The sequence below is a fragment of the Clarias gariepinus genome, chromosome 19, assembly GCF_024256425.1.
Source record: "Clarias gariepinus isolate MV-2021 ecotype Netherlands chromosome 19, CGAR_prim_01v2, whole genome shotgun sequence".
Taxonomy (NCBI): Eukaryota; Metazoa; Chordata; class Actinopteri; order Siluriformes; family Clariidae; genus Clarias; species Clarias gariepinus.
The window spans coordinates 18,892,931-18,918,466 of record NC_071118.1 but is presented as its reverse complement, the minus strand read 5'-3'; the positions used below and the strand labels follow the sequence as shown (position 1 = coordinate 18,918,466).

The following is a 25,536-nucleotide window of genomic DNA, read 5'->3' as shown; positions in this document are numbered from 1 at the left end:
AGCGGAGAAATTTTCCGGAATGTAATGTGGGGAAATAGAAAGAAAACTAGCCCCCCCAACATCCTTTGTGCACCAATGAGATACTCTTTATTTTCCCGTGTGTCGCTCCCATTCGTCTCACAGAATGTGGGAATGCGCCCCCACCGCAACAACCCCTGCGCACCAATGAGGCGCCCCTTTTTCTCTGGGGGTGTATCCCATTCGTCTGTCAGGGTGTGGGAATGCCTCCTTTCTGCCTTTGGCTCGGAGCGCTTTGAGTGACGCGCTCGCAGGAGCAGCGCATCATTTCAGCTGGGAAGGAAAGCGCGGCGCGGGCGAGAGAGTGAGAGAAAGAGCGCGCAAGTCCCCCGTCTCACTGATCGTCACGCGCGAGGACCTCCTGAATTCTCCCTTGAACCGAATGGCTGTATAAGAGACTCGGTCCCCGCAACTCCTCATCTTCTTTCTCTTCTCCATCTCATCTGGGCCACACGAGTTGCTTCCTTCTGTACCGGGCCGCGCTTGGCATAAAAAAAAAACCCCAAAGCAGTCCTACTTCTTTTCCGTCGCAGGCGCGTGTGGACGGCCATGGATAGCCAAATTAAATGGAAAGCAAAACGGAGGCTAAAGGGCGCGCGGCTTGCTCTAGCGATGCTCGTCCTTTTCGCCGTAGCAACCACGTCGTCGCGCGCTGGACCAGGTAAGTGACGCGTGCCTGTAGACCGGGGTGGGGCTTTAATAGGTGAGGACTGGTCAACCTGCAATATACTATAGATACGTGAATAGACTTAAAGTAGCCCTGCTGCTTCCAAAGTGACCAGTGCATTTATATGTATTTATATTGTTTCTTATACCATTTTCTTAAGCGTTTAGTTAGAATATAATCTGTTGCTTTGTTAATAAATCACGTAGGCAGTGATTTGAAGAGGGGTTGCAACTTTTTCTTTTCGACCCTGCAGACGGAGAGAGACTGCGCTATCTGTTGCTACATGATTAGGACAGGGCCACATAATATCTCTTGCTCTGAGCTGTAACGGTGTGTGCTGTCCGCATCCTTGCCAGGCTCGAACACTCCCGGAGAGATTCTCTGCGAGCTGGTTGTAAAGTTAAATGATACAACAAAAGTAAATCTAATTTAAGTTTAATGCTTGCGGCTGGAATTTATCCGTGGCACATACATACTTCGTATACATATAAACGTGCAGTTTGGATTATATTCCAGGGCAAAGTTGAAAAATAAGATCAAACACTTCGCTCACAAATTTGAAAGATTATAAAATAAACTAGATGACTGCAAAGAAAGCACTTTTACTGTGCTCTTTTAAGATCCTTGGCAGAAAATATCCGTTTTCCACGAACCGTAGACGTAATTGGAAAAATATGCGCACCCAGGAACCAAAGGCATGAAGTTAAGTGTTCGCATTTCTGCTTCTTTTTCTTCTTAATAATAATAATAATAATAATAATAATTCATGTCGTGCGCCACATTTTATCGTATTATACTTAGTTACGTGTTTTAAATCTTTAAATGAAATCTCCAAAGCGCAAACTATCTTGAAGCCTCGAGCGCAAGAAGGGCGGAGCTTGGGAGCCGCGCGCGCCCGTTATGTTGGGTGGAGCGGCCGCGTGTCACCTCTCCTCGCGCACGAGAGAGATGCTGAAGTCGGGACCACTAATGACTTTTTTTGGACTTTAGCAAAACCCATTTCTTTAACGCATTTCAAACATATATATCTGAAGGTTACAGAAAGTGGCCTGGATTAATCAAATTTCTTAACTAGCATTATAAAGTAAGTTATGCCTTATAGTAATATGTTTATGCTTAAAAGTTCAAACAAGTATTTATGTGTCTGCTCGGAAGCTGTTTGAAATGACTATTAAGCCTTAAATCTCACCAGCCTTTAAACTGATTGTGTACAAGCTTTGTACATGTAATATATATGTTTTTTTTTTAACTCCAATTTAGTCAGTAAGAACAATGTTGTGTCAAATGGGCTTCCCTTTTTTTATCCTTTTCTTCTCAGTCTCTCCAATCTGTCCCAGGGAATAGAGGGAGGGCCTGAGGAGGAGAGAATAAGGGGTAAAGCGAATGGGAGGAGGAGCTCTTTCTATGTGGGATTCTTCAGGAGTCTGTTCATAGCTTGTACATTTTTAATTCTTAGCTCTTGACTCTTACCAGTATACAATTTTAACCACCAGTATATTAAACAGCATGGAAAAAGGTGAATACGCTCTCCTATTTGACATTTTTGGGTCAATTACAGCAAATTACAGCTCTACATTACAGTTTGACTGTAAAGTTTAAATATAGAATAAATCATTGTTTAAATGGCAATATACCCCCAGACACCGGATTTGATCCTCACCTTCAGTTTGGGTGTTTGCTTGTTCTTCTTGCAATTGGTAGGTTTCCTCCATAAATTCTACTTTCCTCCTACAATCCACAGACATGCGGTGTTGGCTGATGTGGGTGTGTGTATCTTCCCTGCAATAGACTGACATTGACTTGTGCCCTATAGAACTGAGAGGCTCCAGGCCCTCTGTGGCCCTACATAGGAATAGGCCATATAGATAATGGAAGGATGTTTAATGTAAATGCTAAATATAACATTTAAATGTTAAACATAAATGTTAACATTTAGCGTATTAACATATTAAATATAAAACCTAACATTTAAATTTAAAATAGAGAATGTCATTGTTTAATTCATATGCCAACCCCTGTCCATTCAGAGTGTGCAGCACTAAGAGAACACAGAGCTGCTGGGGTTACCAGTTTTGTGCCATTTTGTGCTAGCTGTTTACTAGAAAATCAAGTCTGCTCACTATAGTTTATAGCAGAGTTACTGCCAAGTTCTTATAGAAATCAATCATTTATAATTAAATCAAATAAATTTCCACTAACATATACTATTACACAATTTCCAAACCATGATGCTGGATGACCTACTCGCTTGCATAATTTAGCATTTTTCCCTGCTTGCTAGAATCAGCTAATCTAATATATCATGAAACTGTCAACCCTACAGGCTTTATGTTTTTTAGTACACACGTAGAGAGGGCAGGAGTAATTAAAAAAATTATGAAGAATTAAGGTTTAACAGTTGGGCTTTAAATTTCACATTAGGATATAGTAAATAATTATATTTATATTTAATCTTTTACATTGACATTTATATATTCATGTTGAACATTTAGTCTAAAATTTAAAACTCAATATGGAAATATGTCAGAGTAGCTTTAACTTTTAACAGATTAACTTTTTAGTTGTTAATCTGAAGTCAGAGATGTATTTTTTCTTTTTATCTGTAAAAATGTCAGTCATTTAAAGCGAAAGCTGTGTGACAGTTGAGGTGTTCTGATTGATAGTTGCCCTATAATTAAGATTCATAGGCTTTTCTAGAGACATAGCTCTCCATGCAGTAAACAACTTAGAGATTCCAGCTAAAATGAATTATGAGGCTGTGCTTTTCAAAATAGCATATACAGTACAAGATAGATAGGACAAAAAGGACTGTCATGTTTTGCTGTGGTTGCTGTGATGTGAACTGTTTCTTAAAAGTAAAATAGGAGGAATGTTTACTAAAAGCCAATTAGCTAACACAAGTGTATCTTATGACTCATATAAAATAATTAAAATTTATTAAACTCAAACTTAGTCAATCCCCAAGGAATAGATAATAACACTTGCCCTTTCTCAACTGTAACTTGTCCTCTATTTTTTATAAAAATTTTTGCATGTGTAAGACCAAGTTGGGTAGTTAATGTTTAAATCAAAAAGATTATTAAAGGTTTGAGTGCAAATGAATTAGCTCTGAAATATGAAAAGGTTTATTGGATGCCATATTTAATATTAGTTTGGTTTTGTAATTATTACACATTGGAAATCTTCTGAGTTAAATACTGTCTAAATGTTTGATGTCAACACTAACTTTGTTGTGTTGCAGTTATGTATTTAATGTATAATGTTACACATTAAAAAAAACATTTAAATATTTATTTGCTGTTTTTATAAACTCTAAATGATTAAGGACAGTTGTCTTGATAAATTTAATTAGAACAGTATTTTAAGGGATTAAAAAAGAATAAGAAGAGTTTAAAAAAAGGACAGAATGGGGTGGGGCAGCAAAAGACAATAAGAAAGGAATTTCTCTTGGTGGGTAAGGATGTGTAGAAGGTAGAGTTCCAGGAGAGAGAAGTCATGGGAATAAGGGTTAAAGATCAGATGTTTAGGATCATGACCCCAACAGATGATGACTACACCAGGGGGTTTATAGCTGTCTCCCCTGAGGCACATTGAGTAAAAAAAGCATGGTGCAGCTAGGGTGGCTGTACTTGGAGTTTGTGGCCATGATGCAAATTATGATTGTTGGTATGTGTCTAAGAGACATATGTTTGTGTCCTTTGCTGGGCCATGTAAATTTACATCCATGTGCAGGTCTCACTGACAAATGCTTGTTTCTTAAATTGTGGTCAGGGACCTAGTTTATTTATCCAAGATATTTTCTAATCAATCAATTTGGTTTGATTTTTCATATTATAAATACAATTGCACCTTTATTAAAAAACCCATGCCTCGCACCAGGCTGTACCTAAGTATTAATGAATGAAGCTTGTTAATGCATTATGCAGCGATGTTTAAACGCTTGCATTTAATTATTTGGACTTCCAACAGACTTCCTATAGCACCTCCAACAGACTTCCTATAGCACCACCTCATCTGTAGTGAAATTTTTTTTTAGCTTCTCTGCCACATTTTTGTGCTTTTTCTCAAATGGTTTCCTGATGTCTGTGCTTGCTGTATACTTGCTTTTTCTACATTAAATAACACAAAAAAAAAGGTAAAAAAATTGGTGAAATGTGTGTCTGCGAGTGTGGCTGAGTATGTGTGTGTGTTCTAGGTTCCCAGACTTGGAGTGTTGAAAATTGTGAGTTTTATGTTTCAGGAGATGGTATGCACTATGAATAGACTCTTTGACCACTCTGTGTGGGAACCCCTTTTGTTTTATTATGATTAACAAAAAGAATGGGGGGTTAGACACACACATATCACACATACACATATTACATCGTACTATATCCAACCACAAATATGCTTTCTTTATAGTAAAATTGTTCTTTATTGATTGTCTGTTGCTCTTCTGTGTGACTGAGGGAATCTCTGGTGTATAGGTGAGTGTAATATGGCTCCCTATAGGAAGAAGGTTTGTGTTGTGATGGACAGACATTTTGAACAGTTTTCCTCTACAACATCTGGAAAGAGTCATGAAGCAGTCTATGGATCTGGAGAAAAAAGAAAGGGAGAAAAAAACAGGGAGAAAAAGCGGAAAGAATGTGTTCCAGATGTTTTTATCCGTCTTCTGGTGGAACGAGGGAAAGGGGAAAGAAATAGTGTTTCATTTACAGAACAAACACATCTCTCATGCGGAAAAGGAAGAAAAAAAAACGTTTCGGAAGAAAAACTTTTGCTACCTGGGGGGCTTAGGGTGGAGTACCGGGTGTGAATTTTACATAGATCATAAACCAGCAGAATGAATTGATAAAGTGCATGTAGAAACTGAGTTGGTTTTTTTTTTTTTTTTTTTTTTTTTTTGGGGGGGGGGGGGTATGTTGTGTGTGTCTGTGTGTCTGTGTGTGTGTCTGTGTGTCTGTGAATGGTTATAGGTCCTGGACTACAAAGTAGGAGAATTTGCAGTAAATTGTCTATGTTCTGTTGAACGTTGGCTTTATAAGTATGTGCTTGTTTGCATGTTTGTTTGCATTATAATTACATTTCCAACTAAAACTCCCATAAACATAGTTTCCAGGAAAAAACTCATAATTATGTTGCATGACCTTTAATCAAACAATGCAACACACTGCTGCAAAAGCGAGAGACAGTGAGTGAGAGACTAAAAGAGGAGAGTGAACTATGATTGGTGCTCTGAGAAAGAGAGAGAGAGAGAGAGAGAGAGAGAGAATAAGCTTTTAGAAGGAAAGCCCCATTTGAACAGTCTGCATCTGATTACACACAGAGTGTAAAAAGCCTGTTTTGTGTTATGGAATATTAGGATGAGGACTGGAATCTGAGTGACATACATAGTTTGTGTGTGTGTGTGTGTGTAGTGGTGACCTCTTTCTGTGAACCCGATGCTTGGATGTCACTCTTTTAACTCTGAAAGAGGGCATTATGGTTTCTAGTGAACTTTTATGGCCAGCAAAGTGAAAAAAATCTGTCAGTTTTATGACTGAGAAAAAAACCTGGACAAATTCCTGCTAAAGAAAGAATAATTATAAAATATTACTTGCTTTTATAGTAATCACACTATATCATCAGATAACAAGATACAAAGTTTTCCATATAATGATCAACTGAATTATGCGCAATAAACAAATAATTTACTCACAATATTTACAGTTTTTATTATTGCCTCAACGTGCCTCGACGTGAACTCCACAAGACCTCTAAAGGTGTACTGTGGTATCCAGGACCTTTAAGAGCGTTTTTTTTACTTTAGGCACAATTTATGTGTACCGTGCTTTAAAGCAATTGTTCCTCCTCTCCACTTCTGCGATGTCCAGTGTATGCATTGTTTTTTGTGCTCAGTTCTTGTGTGCGCTTGCTTATTTATACCCTCCAATACAGCAGGTGGCAGTGTGCACCTACTTGGTTTGTGACCCGCTATTAAGCACGAGAGAATTAGAAAACGACGAAGTTAACTTGCAATGCCTTATATTATTGATATTTTAGGAAAAATGTCAAGAGCAATCCTCTCCTGCCTTCCTACTTTATCAGCTATGCCTTTGTGACACTGATGACATCGAGTCTAAACAGAGATCTATGTTCGTTCTCAGATATGATTGCTTCTATAACTGATTAGATTTGTGCCCGAGTACGCTGTATTGTTCTTAAGACCACCTCTTCAAGTGGACTCAGGCACAGTTCCTAAACCTGGAACGACTGTGTTTTCACAAACTGAACCAGAGACACGAAAGTGCTCTCGGAAAGGATCCCAGGACCCTAATGTAAAAATAAGACATCAACAACAGATCCTTTAAATTATGAGGTGAAGTGTTCATGCATCAGATCTGGAAAATCTGGAGACCATGTTCTTCAAACCACGAGTTCTCCTCCCTTGGATTTCTTTTGAAAGGGCCGACCAGTGCAGACCAGGCACACTCATGGAGTGTCAGAGAGAAATAATTACATAGTGAGGGCATGTTGAATGAGCTTTCTGTGAGGGGCAGTTAAGGTTCCTAGGTACAAAGTACAACACTCTCTTTTTTTTGTGGCTTTCTGGTTTGTGGCTCTGATATATAATATTTAGTCATATATTTTATGAATATTTTATCATAATTTCATCATTACTTCTCGACTTTAGCAATGCTAACGGTGTGCATTAGCATTATAGCATAACAAACACAACCGCACAAGTTGTAAACACTGGGTGCAAAGTGAGAGAGAAGGCGTGGTTATGTGAAGAGGCAGAGTGAGAGTGGGGGCAGGGCTGGGTTGAGACCCAGACTGTGGGTGGGGATCCAGGATTGTGGAGATGCAGAGGGAGGGTGGATATAGGGTTGCAGGGAGAGGCAGAGGTGAAAGTGGGTCAAAGCTATTTGGAGGGAGAATAGGCGGGGCTAGGTGGAAGCGTAAAGGGAGAGGCAGAGCAGGCCACGTGGAGGCGCAGAGGGAGAGCGGGACAGGGCAGTCCAGACACGCAGAGGGAGAGAAATTCCTCCTGACAGGTGTCACTGTAATGAGATAATCATTGTTATTAACTTCACCTATCAGTGGTCTTTCTAATGAGCTTGATATGACAAATGTGTTTTATATGTGATATTTGATGATAAATAAGTCATTAAATAAGTATAAGATAGGTTGTGATAATTAATAACCCGACATGGACGAGTAAAGTGACAGCATAAACCAAGGCAGCTAACACTTCATAATAATCTACAATTGACTGTATGACCTTGTGGAACTTTGGAAATGTTTATTTTCTTAACTTTAGTAAGTCCCTTTTGTTTATGAAACTTGCAGAGATCAGGGATTTTGCTTAACTACAAATTATTGCTGAGTGCTGTTTTCAACTGATACTTAACATTAGGCATGTATACTTACATTAGCTTGATTAAGGCGATGTAAAAGCTTGGAAAATCTCTTCACTAACTTTGCTAAAAGATTAGAAGCGCAGCTGGTTTTAAGAGCTTTAAAAGTCCCCATGACTGCTGCAAACACCACTCCTTTATAGTTGATGAATAAATATTATGTGATGTGATGTGATGTGATGTGTGTGTGTGTGTGTGTGTGTGTGTGTGTGTGTGTGTGTGTGTGTGTGTGTGCACTTTTATGTTAAGAGAATGCCAAGCAGGTCTGGACAGGAGACAGGGACCTATTAATGCTCTGCAATAGCATGGAAATCTGGCACTCCTTGCCTAGCACTGGAACATCTCTTTCTGCCGTGCACACACACACACACACACACACACACACACACACACACACACACACACACAGTTGTACCTTGTAAAATTCTTACATCTAAAACGTTGAGACTTGCTAATTAATGCTAATTAATTCCTGGAGCCACCTGCATGCATTTTTTTTTATAAACTTGGATGTAACTTTTTATATGTGATTATTTAATTTGGTTTCAATGCCATTTTTTAATCCCTGGTAAATTATATAGTTTAGTAAGCTAAACCTTAGTACAGTCATGCGTTAGCAGTGCGATGCATAAATCATGTAGATGCAGGTAAATAGCTTAATGGTTTTATTTAATGTCAGAAAAAAAATGTAACTGGCAAATGATTGAGTGAGCAGCATTTAGGAGAAAATGCATTGTTGGTGTAAGAGCTCAGAGGAGAATAGCCTGGGAAGACTAATTCGAGCTGACAGGAACTAACATAGCCACTCTTTACAACCATGGCGAGCAGAAAAACATCCTAGCATGCACAAAACATTAAGGCTTGTGGGGGGATGGGCTACGAGAGCAGATGTTTACCTTTGCCAATCAAAGGCCAGTAAGAAATGACACATTCTACCTTCTTTCACTTAACAGTATGTGTACTCATTCTCACTCTATCTGTCTGTTAAATCATGTTATCGTGCATGAGCTCTTAGATCAACAGTGTAATGAGTCACCGTTTCCAGCTGCATGAGCACATCGTGACCAAAAATATTTTAGATGGAATTTTTTATGTCTTTTGCTCACCACAAAACAAGTATGCTATTTACACTTTATAGGACGTTTTTACTATCGCGCATGTTAGTGAAAGATGAAAGACAGACATAAAGAGTAATATAGAAGCCTAGCATGGTGAGTCAGCTTTTGCAGCTTCAGGAGGACTGGAATAATAAAACCCCCTTTTCAGCAGAGATGAAAAAGCAAAGACATTTTTTTTTTGTATCTGTATCTGAATATTTATCTACGTTATTCTTAATCTCCTCCTAGATTCATCAGTGTTCTCATTAACATGACAGCCTGTACCTCATTTTCCTGTTCATCTCTTACGAGGCAACAAAAACGGGTCTATAGCTGTGTAAAAAAGAGTAGAGTTGTTAAACTTTTTGCATGGCTCTTTACAGGTGTCCAAGTTAGTAATCAGGTTACTTTTGGAAGAACCGAAGGAAAAAAGAAATGGTGTGGATATGTCTCATGTATTCCCGAAATGACTTCACCTCACAGGTTAGAACAATTAGAAATTGCTGACTCTGTTGAAATAAATTTCGTCAACTGTTTCTGTCTGTGCTTGTACGTCACCTGTTCAGATTCTTTTTTTTTTTGGTGATTGTAACACGATTTCAGAGGCATTTACTATTAATTTAGCCTCTATCTAAAAGCAGTCCATGCACATTCAAAGCCCATCTCACTTCTGTTCAGATAAGATTTTATGCACAAGAAATACCAGGGGGAAAGCCGCAGTTAGGTTTAGAAGTACAATGTAGTTCAGTGAGGATATACAGCATCGAAGCCTGAGTCCATCAGAGCATGCTGTGTAGCACAGCTGTTCTGCGGCAGCTTATTTCATCCTGTGTGTGTGTGTGTGTGTTGTATTAAACATCTCTTGAGTCAGATTTTCCATTTCAGATTAAAAACTCAGTGGAAGCGAGTGAGAATGCCAGAGATGAGGAAAACAGGAAGAGAAAGCACACATTTAATTTACAATTAAATCCTGAATGAGCGAGACATGCTTTATGAAAATAATCTGTGCGAGGGAGAATTATCATATGTTTTATACATATAGAAATGAAACATCAGTGAGCAGGAACTGAAAATAGTTCACTCACATTTACACCTTAATGTCACGACGGTTTCAGAAATCAGAATCACAATAGTGTGTGTGTTACTCTGTGCACAGAACTCTGCACTAATTCTTGCATCGAGTCATTGTTAGTGTGTTCAGATATTTCCCTAAACAGTTTAAACGTCCCCCTCTTCCCCGTTCCTTATACGGCAGTACTTACTATGGTTTATCGGCCTGGATTTTCATACATGTGCATGGCTTGTGCAATGGCAGTATTTGGGGTTGATGTTGTAACAGATGGACGTGACATGAAAAACTTTTGTATTTGTATTACTCAAGTGATAGTACAAGATTTAAATACATCCTTTTTCTGTGAAAACTAGATAATGTGTGTGTTAAACACACATTATCTAGTTTTCACAGACCCATAACCATTAAAAGCTGATCAGCAGCGTGTCTAAGAACAGCAGACAGATATAGGGGTTCATTATGCTTTCGTGTGTGTGTATGAGAGAGTGAGTGAGTGAGTAAGTGAGTGTGTGCTCCTTATCTTGCCTTTTTCCTGTTCTCTCAGGATAAAGTATGCGTTTTACTCTCAGTGGAAGAAAAAAGAGAAAGAGACACGAGGGAGTTGGGGATTCTCTCTTTTTCTTCAATGGCTGCCAACTCATTTTTTTGCTGTCTCCTGCATTTTTACATTCATTTCCTCTCCTGTTTTTCTTTTTTTTTTTTTTTTTTCAAAATGTGTTCCGGAGTGACTTCACTGACAAATGAAATTCCTTTCGTAAGAGCTGTGGTTTTTATCTTTACTGTTAAGAAGCATTAGCTTTTAATGCATATTACAATAGGTGAAAAAAAGTTTATAAAAATTTCTAAAAAGCTTGATTTCCTGAACCACATCCTGTCATTTTATTTTTTTGCAGTCATGAGTACATGTTGGCATGGGACACTTTGTACAGTCAAACACAGATGTTCTCTCTGCTAGCATGAGAGCTATTTAGTAAACCAGCTGTTCTGGATCACGAGAACGCCACATAGACGCAGTAACGTCATGCACAGTTATCTGTGTTTCTGTAATTAATAGCATTATATGCTTCTCTGAAAACAATTAGGATTGGTGTGTGTTCTGTTGTAATGCAGTGTGACTGAAAATCTCAGCTGTGGATCATCAATGCCTGGCAGTAACACACTGTTATATTAAAATCTTTAATTTAAGATATACCAATGTTTATTCATACACACACACAAACACACACACGTGTATTTTCTATTACTTTTTTATAAATGTTGTTCTGCTCTTAAGCATTAAATAACAGTTGATATATTCTAAAGATATTGGAACTTTTATATTGGAATGTGTAAAACTTCTCATGTTTGACCCAAAAAATTTTCATTATTATGGGATGCTTGCGTTTTCCCTTAGTTGCCAGGCAACATCATCAAACAAACATCTCTATAATTGTTTAGTGTCCTGTGAAAGAGGTCAGGTGTGTGTTTGTGTGTGTGTGTGTGTGTGTGTGTGTGTGTGTGTGTGTGTGTGTGTGTGTGTGTGTGTGTGTAAAATAAAGGAATGTTAATCTTGAAAAGTGAACTGTCTAAACAGATTCTAAGTTTCCTCCCCTGCTGTGTGTGTGTGTGTGTGTGTGTGTGTGTGTGTGTGTGTGTGTGTGTGTGTGTGAGTGTTTAAGTGTTTAAGTGCTCTAAAGGTTAGTGGTTCCATTTGCACACGACAACAGATCTGTTAAATGCCAGAATGAAGTAGGCCATTACAGGTGGTGTGTGTGTGTGTGTGTGTGAGTGTGTGTGTGTGTGTGTGTGTGTGAGTGTGAATGTGAGCACTACCATAGTGAGCACTTACTAGGACATGTTTTGACTTACCTAAACAGGGCATTGTTTGGCTTTCAGCTTAAATGTGGCCTGCCATGCCATTGTCAAGGTGTAACTATATTGGGATTTGAATTGAAGCATCGATTTAACAGGCAACAAATAGAAATTAGTCAGCTATGTAATTAGTATCAAAAAAGTTTAGAGAACTGGTGTGAAAAAAAATATCTTTTTTTATCTTTTTTATCTATCTTTTTTCTAAGTTATCTATCTAACATCTATCTGAACAACTCTTAACTTTTTTATTTATAACAGTCCTGCTTTCTGTCATCATCATTCCCTAATGAACTTTAGGAATGTATCAAAATCTGAACAAAAGAATAAAAGGAGGCTGCTACATTAAATTCTGCACTATCAGCAGACAGAGGGATAATGAATATGAATATTATTATTATTACTGATATTCTTCTTCTTTTTCTTCTTCTTATTATTATAGATTTTCTTACAATAATGAACAAATAATTTGCTCTGTTATAAGACATAATTATTAGTTAATGGCTATCGCTCTGTGTTTAACCCAGTTTCTGATTTCAATTTCAGAAATTCAAAAAATTATATAGCTTCCAGCTTAAATTCTTGTCATTGCTAAATATGTTTTTTTTTCACTTTCTTTTGAATCTACCCTACCTCTATAAAGTACTTCCTGAAAGTATTATAGAAAAGAAATTGTGCTTTTAGAGATTGTATCTCTGTAAAGCTGTAAATGGAATATTGTTTGCACACGATTATTAGCCCGAAACATAAGTATTTGATTGATGATGATTTAATCTAAACTCTATATGTTGAATCTGAAGCCTGTGTGATTATCAAGATTAACCTGTACTGAGAAAGGAATAGAAACTTAATGTGTATTAATTAATGCATTACCTAAAAAAACATTATCCTACAATTGCAATTACAAGTGTAGATTTTCAATTAAACATTATTTATTACATACTGTATCAGTCTTATTCAAGTAGTATAGAGGTTGTTAATGTTGGTGCAGCACATCTCATACCAATGATTCAAGTTTGCTACATTGCTAAGGACCATTGCATGCAAGAACAATAATATTTAAAATTAAAGTTTGGATTTAAAGTTTGTTTAAAATTGAGGTGCATATAAGTACATTACAAAAGGTTTTTAATAGTAATACATTTATAAATTTTCCTGCTCTGGCTCCAGGATGAAAGTACAATGCAAGTAATTGGGGTCAAATTCCACAAGTCTTGCTCTCTCAACTCTTTTTCCCAGGAAATAGCTTGTACGGCTATTTCCATGAAAATAAAAGAGCTAAATCTGTACTAAATACATCATAATGATCATCATGTTCCGAGTGACACACTTTGCAAACCATGATCAGAACTGCATAATTTGTAATGAACAAGCCCTAAGGTATTGTACTCACAGGCACCCCAATTTTACTTTACAACAGACATGAAAAAATCAGAACTGGCCATTTAAATACCAATCATCTGGAACAATCATATAAAGTAGCTAACTCTGACTTGAGACATGGAGTGCAGTACAGTGCTTACTGGTGTAAGAGGATTTACTGAGGGATACAGGTAACTCTCGTCTTAGGAAAACCTATGCAATCTCACCATGGACACAATGACATGAATAGTGGGAGGATCTCAGTCGTCTGTCTCGTGTATTACATCGAGCATCTTTTACAAGCACCACGTAAGGGGGATGTGCATCACTGTGAAGGGGAACCACACTTGGTCTAAATGTTCACACCAAAAACCTATTCTGGGGATGGGGGTAGGGGGAGATGTGTCAGAGTAGGTTCATTTGTTTTCTATTTTAACATTCAAGTGGCAATAAGAGAACGCTAATTTTGGAGGTAGGGCATGCCTTACTTTATCCTGACTACCTGCAAATAGATTGCTGATCTTGTATTCAGGCAGAAATGACAAATGCAGCTTCACTGACGTTGGAAACATTTGCACAAATCTTATCTAATTATAAGGCTCGGCTGTCTATAAAGGTCTGGTTTTAGTTTAGAAACCATAATTACCATGTCCTTGGCATCACGAAAGGCAGGAAAAATAGTTTTAAAAAGTTTAACCCACCACGTTACTTAGTGCTGGTCTTTATACAGATCTGGACATACAGATTCAACATGTTAATAATAAGCATTTATATGTTTTTGCAAATGAAATAAGCTTTGTTTACTTAAATTATATGATTTCTTTTAATTGTATTTTTGTACTGAAACATGCACAATCTTTAGTGAAAGTCAGTGTCATCATAATGTCAGATGATGCGTCTAGGTTTATTGGCACTATGAATAATTCTTAGTAGTGGAATTAAAATCCCTTTGTGTTTGTGTGTGTATGTGTGTGAGAGAGAGAGAGACAAATTGATTCCTGACAACCACACACACGCGCGCGCACACACACACACACACACACACACACACACACACACACAAACTTCCTGTGGTATTTATGGGGGGAAACATGGAGCTGTATAAATGTTGTCTTAGTAAACTAGTACGGCTGTTTTTACACTCCTTGTGGCTCCTCTAAGGGTATCGTAGACATACCCAAACAGGAGGGTATGTATACACACACATACACACACATACATACACACACACACACACAAAGTGCAAATACATCATTGTAATAAGACAAGACTGATGCCCCTAAACTGATTTGTACTCTGTGGTTTAGCATTCATTATGACCGCCTCGGTGTGTGTGTGTGTGTGTGTGTGTGTGTGTGTTTGCTGGGAGGCTTTAGATGTTGTGACATTTTCCTAAACCACAGCAAGCTGTGAAAGATAAAAATGTTAAATATATCAAATGCACACACACACACACACACACACACACAGCTAATGAAGTTACAAGTTAAGTTAGTTGAGTTACAAACATAACTGCACTTTAATTATTCACGCTTGATCACGCACCTTATACTGTATGTATCAGTAAGGAAATGGTCGTTTTCAGCGTATGTGATCTGCGCTGAGGGAATGTAATTCACTTATGATTATTTAAGAATATTATTATTTTAATAACCAATTCATGTAGGCTTAGTTGTATTTATTTTACAAATCTGTTCATCCAGATCTCCAACCCAACCCATGTGTTAAAAAAGCAATCAAAGCATATAAATATTTTCAGGAATGTTTCAGGACGTTTATATGCATGGTTCTGCCATCAGTAGGAGTCATATACAGTACATACAAACTTTATAAATTCCATCTAAAATCTGTCAGCCAGATCATGAAGTTGCTGAGTCATTTGGTGCAAATCCATATGGATAAGTTAAGACCTGTTAAAAAGTTAAAAATCAGTTACAAATCAGATTCTAAACTCTTTACCGTGCTCACACGCTCTGGTTTGTTTTGCAAACATGGCTATGAGTCTCGCGTGGCTGGTAAGTGAAGCTAATGATACACAATTAGCAATCAGGCAAACTGCAGACCGAAATTAACACACGCCTTAAATGAAGCTGAGGTGTTATCCCAAATAGGATTACCATTGTGGATTCTGGAAAATGAGTTTAACATAGCACAGGTGAAATGTGTTTTTTTTTCTAATAGAAAATTGCGATTCAGATTAGTGCTGCACAATTAGTAGCATGCAAATGAAAATCACAGTTTGGACCTGTGCAATTCTTTTATCGCTAAAGGCTGCAGTTTGTTACAGATGATATACCCATAATCAGGAGTTTATATACTCCAGTTAATAATTAAAGTTTTTAAAATAACTTTAAGTTCATATAAATATTAACTGTGAGTTAATATTGCAAAATATTCTTTTAATGTGATAATTTGTCCAAGTATTTGCCATTAGCCTTGATAAATATGCTTAGTTACAAAATGGTATATTTAATACTTATATATTACAGTTATATATTACATACGGCCCTAGTATGAATCTCACCTTTAAGCTTAGATCTCTTGTGTTTGATAAATGTGTGTAAATGTATATGCTTATGCATTTGTCGTCACCTTTTCCAGGGTGTATGCCACCTTGTGCCTGGCATAGGCTCCAGACCCTACCCAGAATAAGCAGGATAGACAATAGATGAGTGAATTAAATATGGGTATGTGAGGCATGTGGCATGTGGCAATATGGGTATTGAGTAGTTTTGCCACTTCACAGTTCCCTTTTAGTCCTGAGCTAGGGTATCCTCAGTCGGCTGGGCATAGCTGTAGGTCTTTTTGTTTGTGTTTTTGTTTAAGCACAACAGATTAGATTGCGCCACCAAAAGTCTAGATTTGTCTTGATATCAGAGTTGCTGTGTGCACACTGTTTCTGGGTTAAATTATAAGTAGCACACCCGCCCGGCTCTTATACAGGTGCATAAGGTTTTACTGGATTGTCATAAAAGTAAAGTCATAAGATTTTTGACAGCTGAGATTCCAATTCCAACTGTGACTGATTTTATATATATTTAATATGTGAAGACCTCAAGGGCAAGATAATGAAGACTTTTTTTTTTACAAAAAACCAAAACATGATATTTTTTTTAGCATGTCATATGTATGAAATTACTGTGTAATTCTTGTTAAGGACATTCAGTTCACCCTCTAAATATCCACTTATGTGTGTGTGTGTTTGTGTGTGTGTGTGTGTGTGTGTGTGTGTGTCTGCGTCACCTTGTGGGATTTGGCATCAGGTCTTGTGGGCACTGGCTAACCCTCACGGTCTTTTGGTCACTTGTCTAACTTTATCCATGTTGGTGTGTGTGTATATGTGTGTGAAAGAGTGGGTGTGTTCGTGGAACCACATGTAAATGAGAGCTTTCTCCTTATTGTTTTGCCTCAAGTTTAAATATATAAATCACATGAAACTCAATAACATGGCGGCGGTTTGACAGACGACAGTAGGCCATCTATGATTGACAATTAAAGGGCGTTTCTGAAATAACAGATCACTTTGAGGATATTTAGAGGCTTTAAGGCTTCTTCACTTTGTGGATTTGTTATTTATTCATAATTCAAATTATGTAGTATTGCAAAGAACAATATTATTTTTCTTCATGGACATTCAGGATATTCATTCGTTCGTGAGCAGACTATCCTTTTCAGGGTTTTGGTGGATGTGGAGCCAATCCCCGAAACACTGGACATGAATAAACGCTAGATGGGATGCCAATTCATGATGTGGCACCACACACATTTAACCACATATTTCTCCTAAGGGCAATTTAGAAATTCTAGTTCACCTTCTGGCATTTCTGTAACGATGTGGGTTGAAACAAGAGACCCCAGAGGAAATCCAAAAGATATCCATAAAATCTTAGAAAAGCACTTTTACTAATGATACTGACATTATAAGGATGTTCACGTCAAAACAGTACTTGAAAAGTGATGAAATTTTTTCATGAATGAAGGTGTAAAACCTGCATTTTTAGGTGTAATATAAAAAATTGTCATAAAATGTCAAATAAAATTTAACAAATTCTATTGTCAATTCGTTAATGATGTCATTGCGCTTGATTTTCACACAAACTATAAACACTCTGACATCATGTAGGTGTTGGGTTTACTGGAGTGACATGAGTAATATTGTGATGGCTTAACACTTAATCTTACTTTTCTTAACATTTCTTAACTCCTATAATTGCCTTCTTTAAGCTGCATCTAATCGTTATATATTATTTCTAATAAATTTTTGTTTCTTGCTTTAGATTTTATTTTATTAGGAGAGTTTATTGTATTTTTAATAAAACATTCCTCTTTATTATCTTGATTGCTAGTTACCACTTTCAGAATTTTATAAATGCCACAGTTATATGGAAATTAGCTTTGACCCTCAAGCTAAATGTCAAAGCTAATTTCCATATAACTGTGGCATTTATAATCCAATTAATCGATTTAATAATCAATAAAATAATCAATTATCAAAATAGTCATTGGTTGCAGCCCTGGTAATGAGACTCGAGTAAACGATACAAGTGTTTTAAAGAAGGCCATACATATTGATCCTGGCTGAGGTGGATTGGAACACCCAGTCCTTAAAAATCTAGGGATAACTGGTTGCTAACGTGGAAGAGTAAACACAATCAAAAAACACCACTTGCACATTACAGGAGTTCCTGGGAGGCCAGTGTTTCAGACATGAAGTGGGCAGTCCGATCATGGCTCTACCTTGATGGTATTCAAGCACTAGTGCTAGTGGGATAAGTGCATCCGTGTAGCAGGGGATTATATAGAGAAATAAAAGTGGTTTTACACTCTTTGTGATCTGTCTAAATAATTCAGATACTTTACACAATAAGGTATACATATTTTTATATCTCTCACTCCCCACTTCTATCCATCTGAATGTGATTAAAGTAGGTGACTAGGATCTCAAAGGTGACTACAGTGACATTATTGAAATGCTGCTTTGACTCTTTAGTGTGTGTTTAAAAACAAAGGCTAGTGTGTGTGTGTGTGTGTGTGTGTGTGTGTGTGCACCTGCATAAGTGAAAATTGGGGACAAATATCAGAGTATACATCAGTTGGTCAATTGGGGACCTCTCGCCATACACACAGGTCCCCAATTGATTTAGGATTCAAAACGTGTTCAGGAGGCCAAAAAGTATACTGGTATAAAAATCTCCCCCACCCCCCCAAAAAAGTCCCCAATTTTTTTGGGGAAGGGGAGGTGTGTTCGCTTTGCAGTGCCTCTAGTGAAAGTGTGCGGTAAATATGTAGTCTGCGATGTTAGAAACAATTATAATACATTAATAATGTTTATCAATCTACACTAAAAGTTTTGTTTAAATGTAGCACGACTTTACCCCTATGATGCTAATACATGCTAATGCCACACACTGCTGCTACACACTGATTCTACACAGTAATGATACATGAACAAACCAATTTTTCTTTCCTTAATGGGAGGTTCAATTGTTTTATTTATGATTTTGTGATTAATGTTTAATGACGATGTTTAACATGGTAAAATGCAAGAAGACGTCTTTTGTCGCAACGCGCGTGTGACCCGGAGGCCTTACACACGGTGCGCCCCAGGAGCTCACCGGGAGTAAACAACAGCCCTAGGTAAGTGGAATCTTATATCTTCTCATGCCAAAAACAAAACAAAACGCGTAGTTTGTTAGCGCCTAGTTATTTACCGATGTATTATGTTAGAATTAAAGCGGAATGGAGCGAGCCAAGCGCTCAGGCTGCTGAGAGCTAATTTATTTACACTCACTCTCGCTCTCTCTCTCTCTCTCTGAATTCCAAGTTTTAATTAATACTCAGTAAATAGTCTGAATAACAGACAGCTTTCTCCGCTTCGTGTTTATGCTGTTTGTACTTGTTATTTATGGGAAAAGTTCAGTTAGCAAGTTTTAGAAGTTTGTCTAGGTGTACAGTTGATTAATAATGTAGTGATGTTTTGTTTCACTTAAACACTTTTAAATAATGATTACATGTGTTTTTGGGCTTTATAAACATGCAGTGTGTTGAAAGAAGATGATAATGTGGCAGTTATCATTATTAATGTTGTGATAAACAGTAGATGCTTGTGCTGTTTATAAGTCAAGCCACTGGTAGCGTTTACTCCAATCTAAACATAAAAATGTCCAGAATCAGGAAGATTAATTTAGGTATTTGCATGTTATTATACATTAATACACTGCTGTTAAATATTTATTCAGCATGAAATTAGCATTAAACCAATAAATTCAGAAGCTGAAGTGTGAGACTGCGTCATATGACTGGACTGTTTTTTTTTTTTGCAGATGTCTGCAGAGATCCAGGGTTCAGCCTAAAGGTGAAGCTGAGCATCATATCAGAGCTGCAGTTGAGATGCCAGATGTTTAAGGATGTTATATTGATGTTTGCAAAGGTATGTGTTTATTTAATCCTATTCTTTACATTTTATTAATACTGATACCTTTTGCCTAACATATGACAGATTTGTTTTTACTGCAAAACAAATTTTATTTGATTTTAAATGGGGTTTAAACATTTTACAGTATTTACAATACAAAACCAAAAAATAGAAAGTAGTGTAACAATGTTTTTTTTTAAATACACTGCTGTAAAAAAAGGGTTTTATATTTCTTTTGTATATTTGTCACACTTAAATGGTTCTGATCTTTAAAAAGAAACCCAAGTAAATGAAAAATGCAGTGTTTTAAAAACTACACACTACAGCAACAATTCCCACCATGGTAATCCTTTTAAAAATACAATAACAATCTGCCACAACTTCATATGTGTCTTTTTACACAGCGTTCATCTAATTGTTAATTTATTTAAAAACTATCTCCTCAGTAGTGCTTCCTGTCAGTAAGTGCATGTCTGTTAGGTTTGAAAACATGAGTAAGACATTTCTTCGTTTTAGTCTTGGAGGTAAATTCTGATTAGTATGAGGTAGCCATAGTCTGTTTCAGTAGGATTTGGCTGTAGAGACCCCATTTGTCAGTACACATGTGTGTAATGGTCCCCATTTTTTCACGTGGAAATGAGTGAAATCTATAAACCCAAATGTGTTGGCTTAGGTCCTCATTTGGACATGCAGTGTGCATGTTTGGTGTATGAGGTAGACCTTACCTGTGGGAGTAGACCTTGCTTTAGGCAGCTAAGACTCTAAGTTGTTGATTTGGTGGTCTGACGATCTGGGTTCGATCCCTGCCTTTGGTGCCAATTCCAAGTCTTGTTAGAAAAAATTGAGGGTTTTTTCTCCACAGGAAAGGCATCTGGCATAAAACCTGTGCCCCTGAATATTTCATACAACCACAAGACAGCACTTAATCTCCCCCTATAACATTTCACAAAATTGGAGAATACAGATAGAGGAATAGAGATTTGACCATTCCTCTTTGCACAATCCTTCTAGATCATCCAGAGTCCTGGGTCCTCTCTAATGCACTTTCCCCCTCAGCTCAACCTTTATATAATTTTTTTTTCTCTTTTTTTATTAATATTCTGTCCTTAAAATAATCCTATGGTAAAAATTATAGACACTTTATTTCTTTGCAAATGGGCAAACTTACAAAATCTTTACGTACAGTTTTTGTTCCTAGAGCTCGTTCGTAAGTTCAATTTGTTTGTAAGTCCAACAAACATTGTCTAAACTGTTCCATGATGTTCCATAATTTTAGAAATACCAGCTTCATCGCTGCTTTTTTTTACACTTGCTTCCAGACATCCTATAAAGTACAATAACGTACACTACACCACAGCCACTTGCAGAGGATGCACGCTGCACGCAGTGACAATGTACCCTGAATATGTAATCTACTTTTGCAATTAAACATTTGCGAATCTACATGTTTGTATCTTTGAAGGCCTAACTCGAATGTTCATATGCTATTATCAGAAAAGCATCAGGGTCTGGATAGAGCTGTCACTCGGTCCGGATCTGGACCGCAGTCCACCATTTAGTGATGGATGATCTATAGTGTACTATAGTGTCTGGTCTGTAGTGTAACCTTACAGTTTCAGTGCTTTTAGTGATAACTGTATGTGTACACACAAACATACACAGCAAGGTAAATGTTTACAAAATGCATAGAACAATCCAAATTAATGTATTGTGCCTTCCAGTACAAACTGATTCTGTCATTTGTAAGGAAAATTGTAGTAGTAAGGACATGATAGTAATGTCATGTTTCTGTTTGCATAATGAACGAAAGTAATTCATAGTATAAAGTAGTATAGTATAAAGTATAAAGTTCTTGATGAAAAGTTTTATTGTGGAATGTTTTAATGCTTTCTAAATGTAAATGTAAAAAGATATGTTGTATAATCTTGCTGATGGTGTCCTTTTTTTTGTTTGTTTCTTTTTTTCAGTGAGTGAAATCTCATCATCCAGTACTGAGGAGCAGGAGGAAGATAAGAAGCATTTAGTTGGAAGTCCTAATTCTGAGGAAGCATTGTTACGATTTGCCCTTAGTTATATTAAAAGGACTTTAAATACTTGGCTACATTTGCTTATTTACAACTCGCATAAAGTGGTGGTATGTGGTACACACCTGATTTAGTAGCACTTTACTTGCTTTACATTTTATTCAACAAGCAATTTTCACTAAAATAACTTTTAATTTATTTCAAATTAAACCCAAGAAATCATAAAAAAATGTTTATGATTTTTTGTTTTTTATATTGGGTAAAACTTTCTACAACAATCTTGAGATTTTTGTTCTTTTTAAGATTGTCCCTAAAGTGGACCATAAGTCCTGAATGTCTGCAGACTCAGGCGTAAGTAAAAGTTTCAGGTGTTAAAAAAAGGGTTTTTATCAAAAATCCTGAGTATGATAGTGTTCATCTATGGCTCTCAAATAACACAAATCACTGTTTATTATTTTAATACTCCCTCTGGAAAGCAGTGTCCCCAAAAGTAGTAAATATGTCATACGTCCCCATTTACCTTCTATGCAGGTGTGTGTGTGTGTGTGTGTGTATGCGTGTGTGTATTAGCACATGGATTACTTTAAAAAGCTTGTCACAAAGCAGTTATTAAGTGTGTGTGGTCTGGATACCTGAAACCCTTGAGGAAGAGTGAAAGCGACAGATTGAGTAAGAGATACACAGAAACACTGTGCTGGTTTACTGACTGCTGGTATCTTTAAGTGTCTATCCCAGTACAATCACTGATTTTAATGTAACCTGTACCTCATAAAGGTTAGAGTATAAACCTCAGGTTAAATAAGGTGACAACTAATTAAACCTTGTAGGAGGGAATTAACTATGCTAACGGTTTAATTTAATACAGTGGCATGTAATTTAACCAAATGCTTAGAATAGAACAGCATTTACATTCTGGAACATTTGCTGGCAAAAACATTATGGGGACCCTGAGGTAAAGTAGTTACCTTTTGATGTGATCTTACTTGTCCAAGGTGTGACATCACCAAAAACTAGCCAATCGCATTTAGTGCACAGTAGCTGTCCTTAAAGTTAAAATTTCTACCCATAAAATAATAAACTATTTTTTGTTGCTGTTTAGTTAGTTAGTACAAAGATGGTGAACAAATAGGAAATATTAATAATTCCTGTTTTGTTCAAATATCTTAAACCTTCAACTAGAGAAAAAAACATTTGTAATGAGAAAAAAACATTTGAAAAAAAAATGTAATGCTTTCCACATTCTTAAACGAGGCATAAATTAGCATGGTAGATGTCCCTCAGAGCTTTATAAGCAGTGTTGCAAGCAGTATGGACAAAAATTAAGCTACCTTTAAAATGCTACTTCAGGTTGTTTTTTTACTATTCTAAAGCATAGTTTTATTTATAAAAAATAAACGTGTAAATATTAGAATGTTTGTGAATGAGTTGTTGTATACTGAGCTGCTTTTATCACATAGATCTAACAAATCTGACATCAGGCTCACTTGCATGTATTTCCCTACATCTGGCAGCAATAAAATACATGGCCAAATGTGTGCATACTATTGCACACCTAGACATGCGTTTCTTTGTTTACTAAAACGAAGACGCCCACATGTGTCTTCTGCATCACAGTGTGCCTGTGCATAAAGCAAGGTCCATAAAGTCAAGGTTTACCAAAGGTGATGTGAAGGAATTAAGTATCTCAACCCTACTTCACATTGAATTGGAAAACTGACTAGGCCTTCTGATTTAGCCACACTAATGCTCCTGCGAGTGAAGAAGGGCAAAGGGTTTAGTTGGTTTTGAAATGGACATATATGAATGTGATTTCATATATGTCCATTTCAGTACGTACTGTATATCCAACACTGACTGAAACTTTCAGTGTCTTCGTTTCATCATCAAATTGTCTTGCACTCTTTCCAGCTTTGTCTGTCTTTATCTCTTTCCTTCTGTTATTTTGTTATAATTTTGTCTAACAAATGATCAGTAACTATGTAACAATGTAACAAGGTGCAAATGTTGTGATGATGTGCATTGATAAATTCATTATGTACTTGATGCACTATTTGAAAACCAAAGATCTCAACCTGTACATCCCATAAAATTAAAATATACAGTGAGCATGTACAATATACATGCTGGTCATATACTCAAATTTCTCTGTGGAGAGCCTGTGCCATAACCAAAATCGTCTGCACTTGTAAAATATTAGGCGATAGCTCTGGGTCACAACAGTCAACACAGATTACAAGTTATACAGTACGATTGTTTAATGTATGTCAGCTGTTGGGAGATGGCTTTGGAGCTCTATTTCTATTTAAGTCATGCCTTAGGCACTGCTATGCAACTTAACATGTCTCAGTAATAGGTTCACATATGTGTCTTTTCTCTACATAGTGTTTATTACAGGCAGTATCTGAGATCAAGGCGCGGATTAGACATGTTTAAATGGGGAACACTTTAAAGGAATTTATGGTGTCTTTGAAAAGTACAAAATAGCTGTCAAGGTACTCATTTGTTTGTAGACATATACATTTATAATGATCGCACTGTACATGTTCAGAGCAAGCAAAGCAAGTGACAAAGAAAGTTTTAGACTATACATACCGTGTACATATAACTGACAGTTACATTACAATTCTCACATGAAAATAATTAGAGGTGTCTGTTTTACAGTTCAACTACACCTCTTTTTTTTAGGACTTTTTTTCCACCAGATTTTCTTTCAGAATTATTTATGGCGAATTTTCACCCATCAGGCAGTTCTCCCCATCTCACCACAGCTACCAACCAGGGACAGTGAGGGCATTTATTCATGACAATCACTTGATTCCGCCACATGAAGTCAACTGACCATATCTTTTCAAACTTCAGGGCACACTGTAACATACTCAAAGGAAATCCCACTTCCACCTATGTGAGCACACAGACACCCATGATTGCTAATGTTGCTGTGATTGAAAAAAATGTAAGAATGACACCCCAAAGTTCCTGAAAGCAAGGCCAGATTTGCGCCCTTGGACTCCCAATCAAGTTTTGCTGGGATTCCTACTCACAGTCTGTGGATGATAGGAAAAACTATAATAATAATAATAATAATAATAATAATAATAATAATATAGGAAAATAAATTACAGTACTTGATGATTAATGTTCTATGAAACTTTTCAAATGCAAAGATTAGTGACTTATCATGAATATGCATGTGGAAACACCAAGGAGCAGCCTGGTACAAAAATGTTTTTGGTCTCCATAGCTAGATTTTCCATTCATGATAACTGTGGGAGTGATTTTTTTTATGTTAAAAGTACTGAAGAGATCATTGTGGGAGCAACATTGATGGAGTGACACCACAATAAGAAATTGGTCAGAACGCAATTTGTTAGTTAGTTACATTGTTAACTGTTTAATTCCATTGTTACTACGTCCTTATTAAGCTCTTCATATGTCTTGCTTTGACCATGTCCTCACCAGTGTTTAAAAAATTGTGGCAGCTCAATGTCAAAAGGGACAGTCTTACATTGTTACTGGTTTCCACTGCCTTCCAGCCAAGTTGTACAAATTCTTACTGCATTCACCCATTTTTCTGCGGACATAGTAGGTCCGGTCTTGGAGACATCACTTTAGCTAACCAGTAAACTGAATTGGTAAAGTTTAACTTGTACA

At 36.9% G+C, this 25,536-nt stretch overlaps 1 protein-coding gene across 2 annotated transcripts in view; it reads left to right on the top strand.

Moving 5' to 3' along the window:
* The first annotated feature begins 235 nt into the window (after positions 1 to 235).
* Positions 236 to 25,536, top strand: part of col5a1 (procollagen, type V, alpha 1) — an 86,242-nt gene continuing 60,941 nt past the window's right edge. For both annotated transcript variants that reach the window (XM_053478602.1, XM_053478601.1), the window contains exon 1: positions 236 to 679. In XM_053478602.1, the coding sequence (XP_053334577.1) occupies positions 568 to 679 (112 nt within the window). In that variant the 5' untranslated portion in view covers positions 236 to 567. The remainder of the gene's footprint in view (positions 680 to 25,536) is intronic.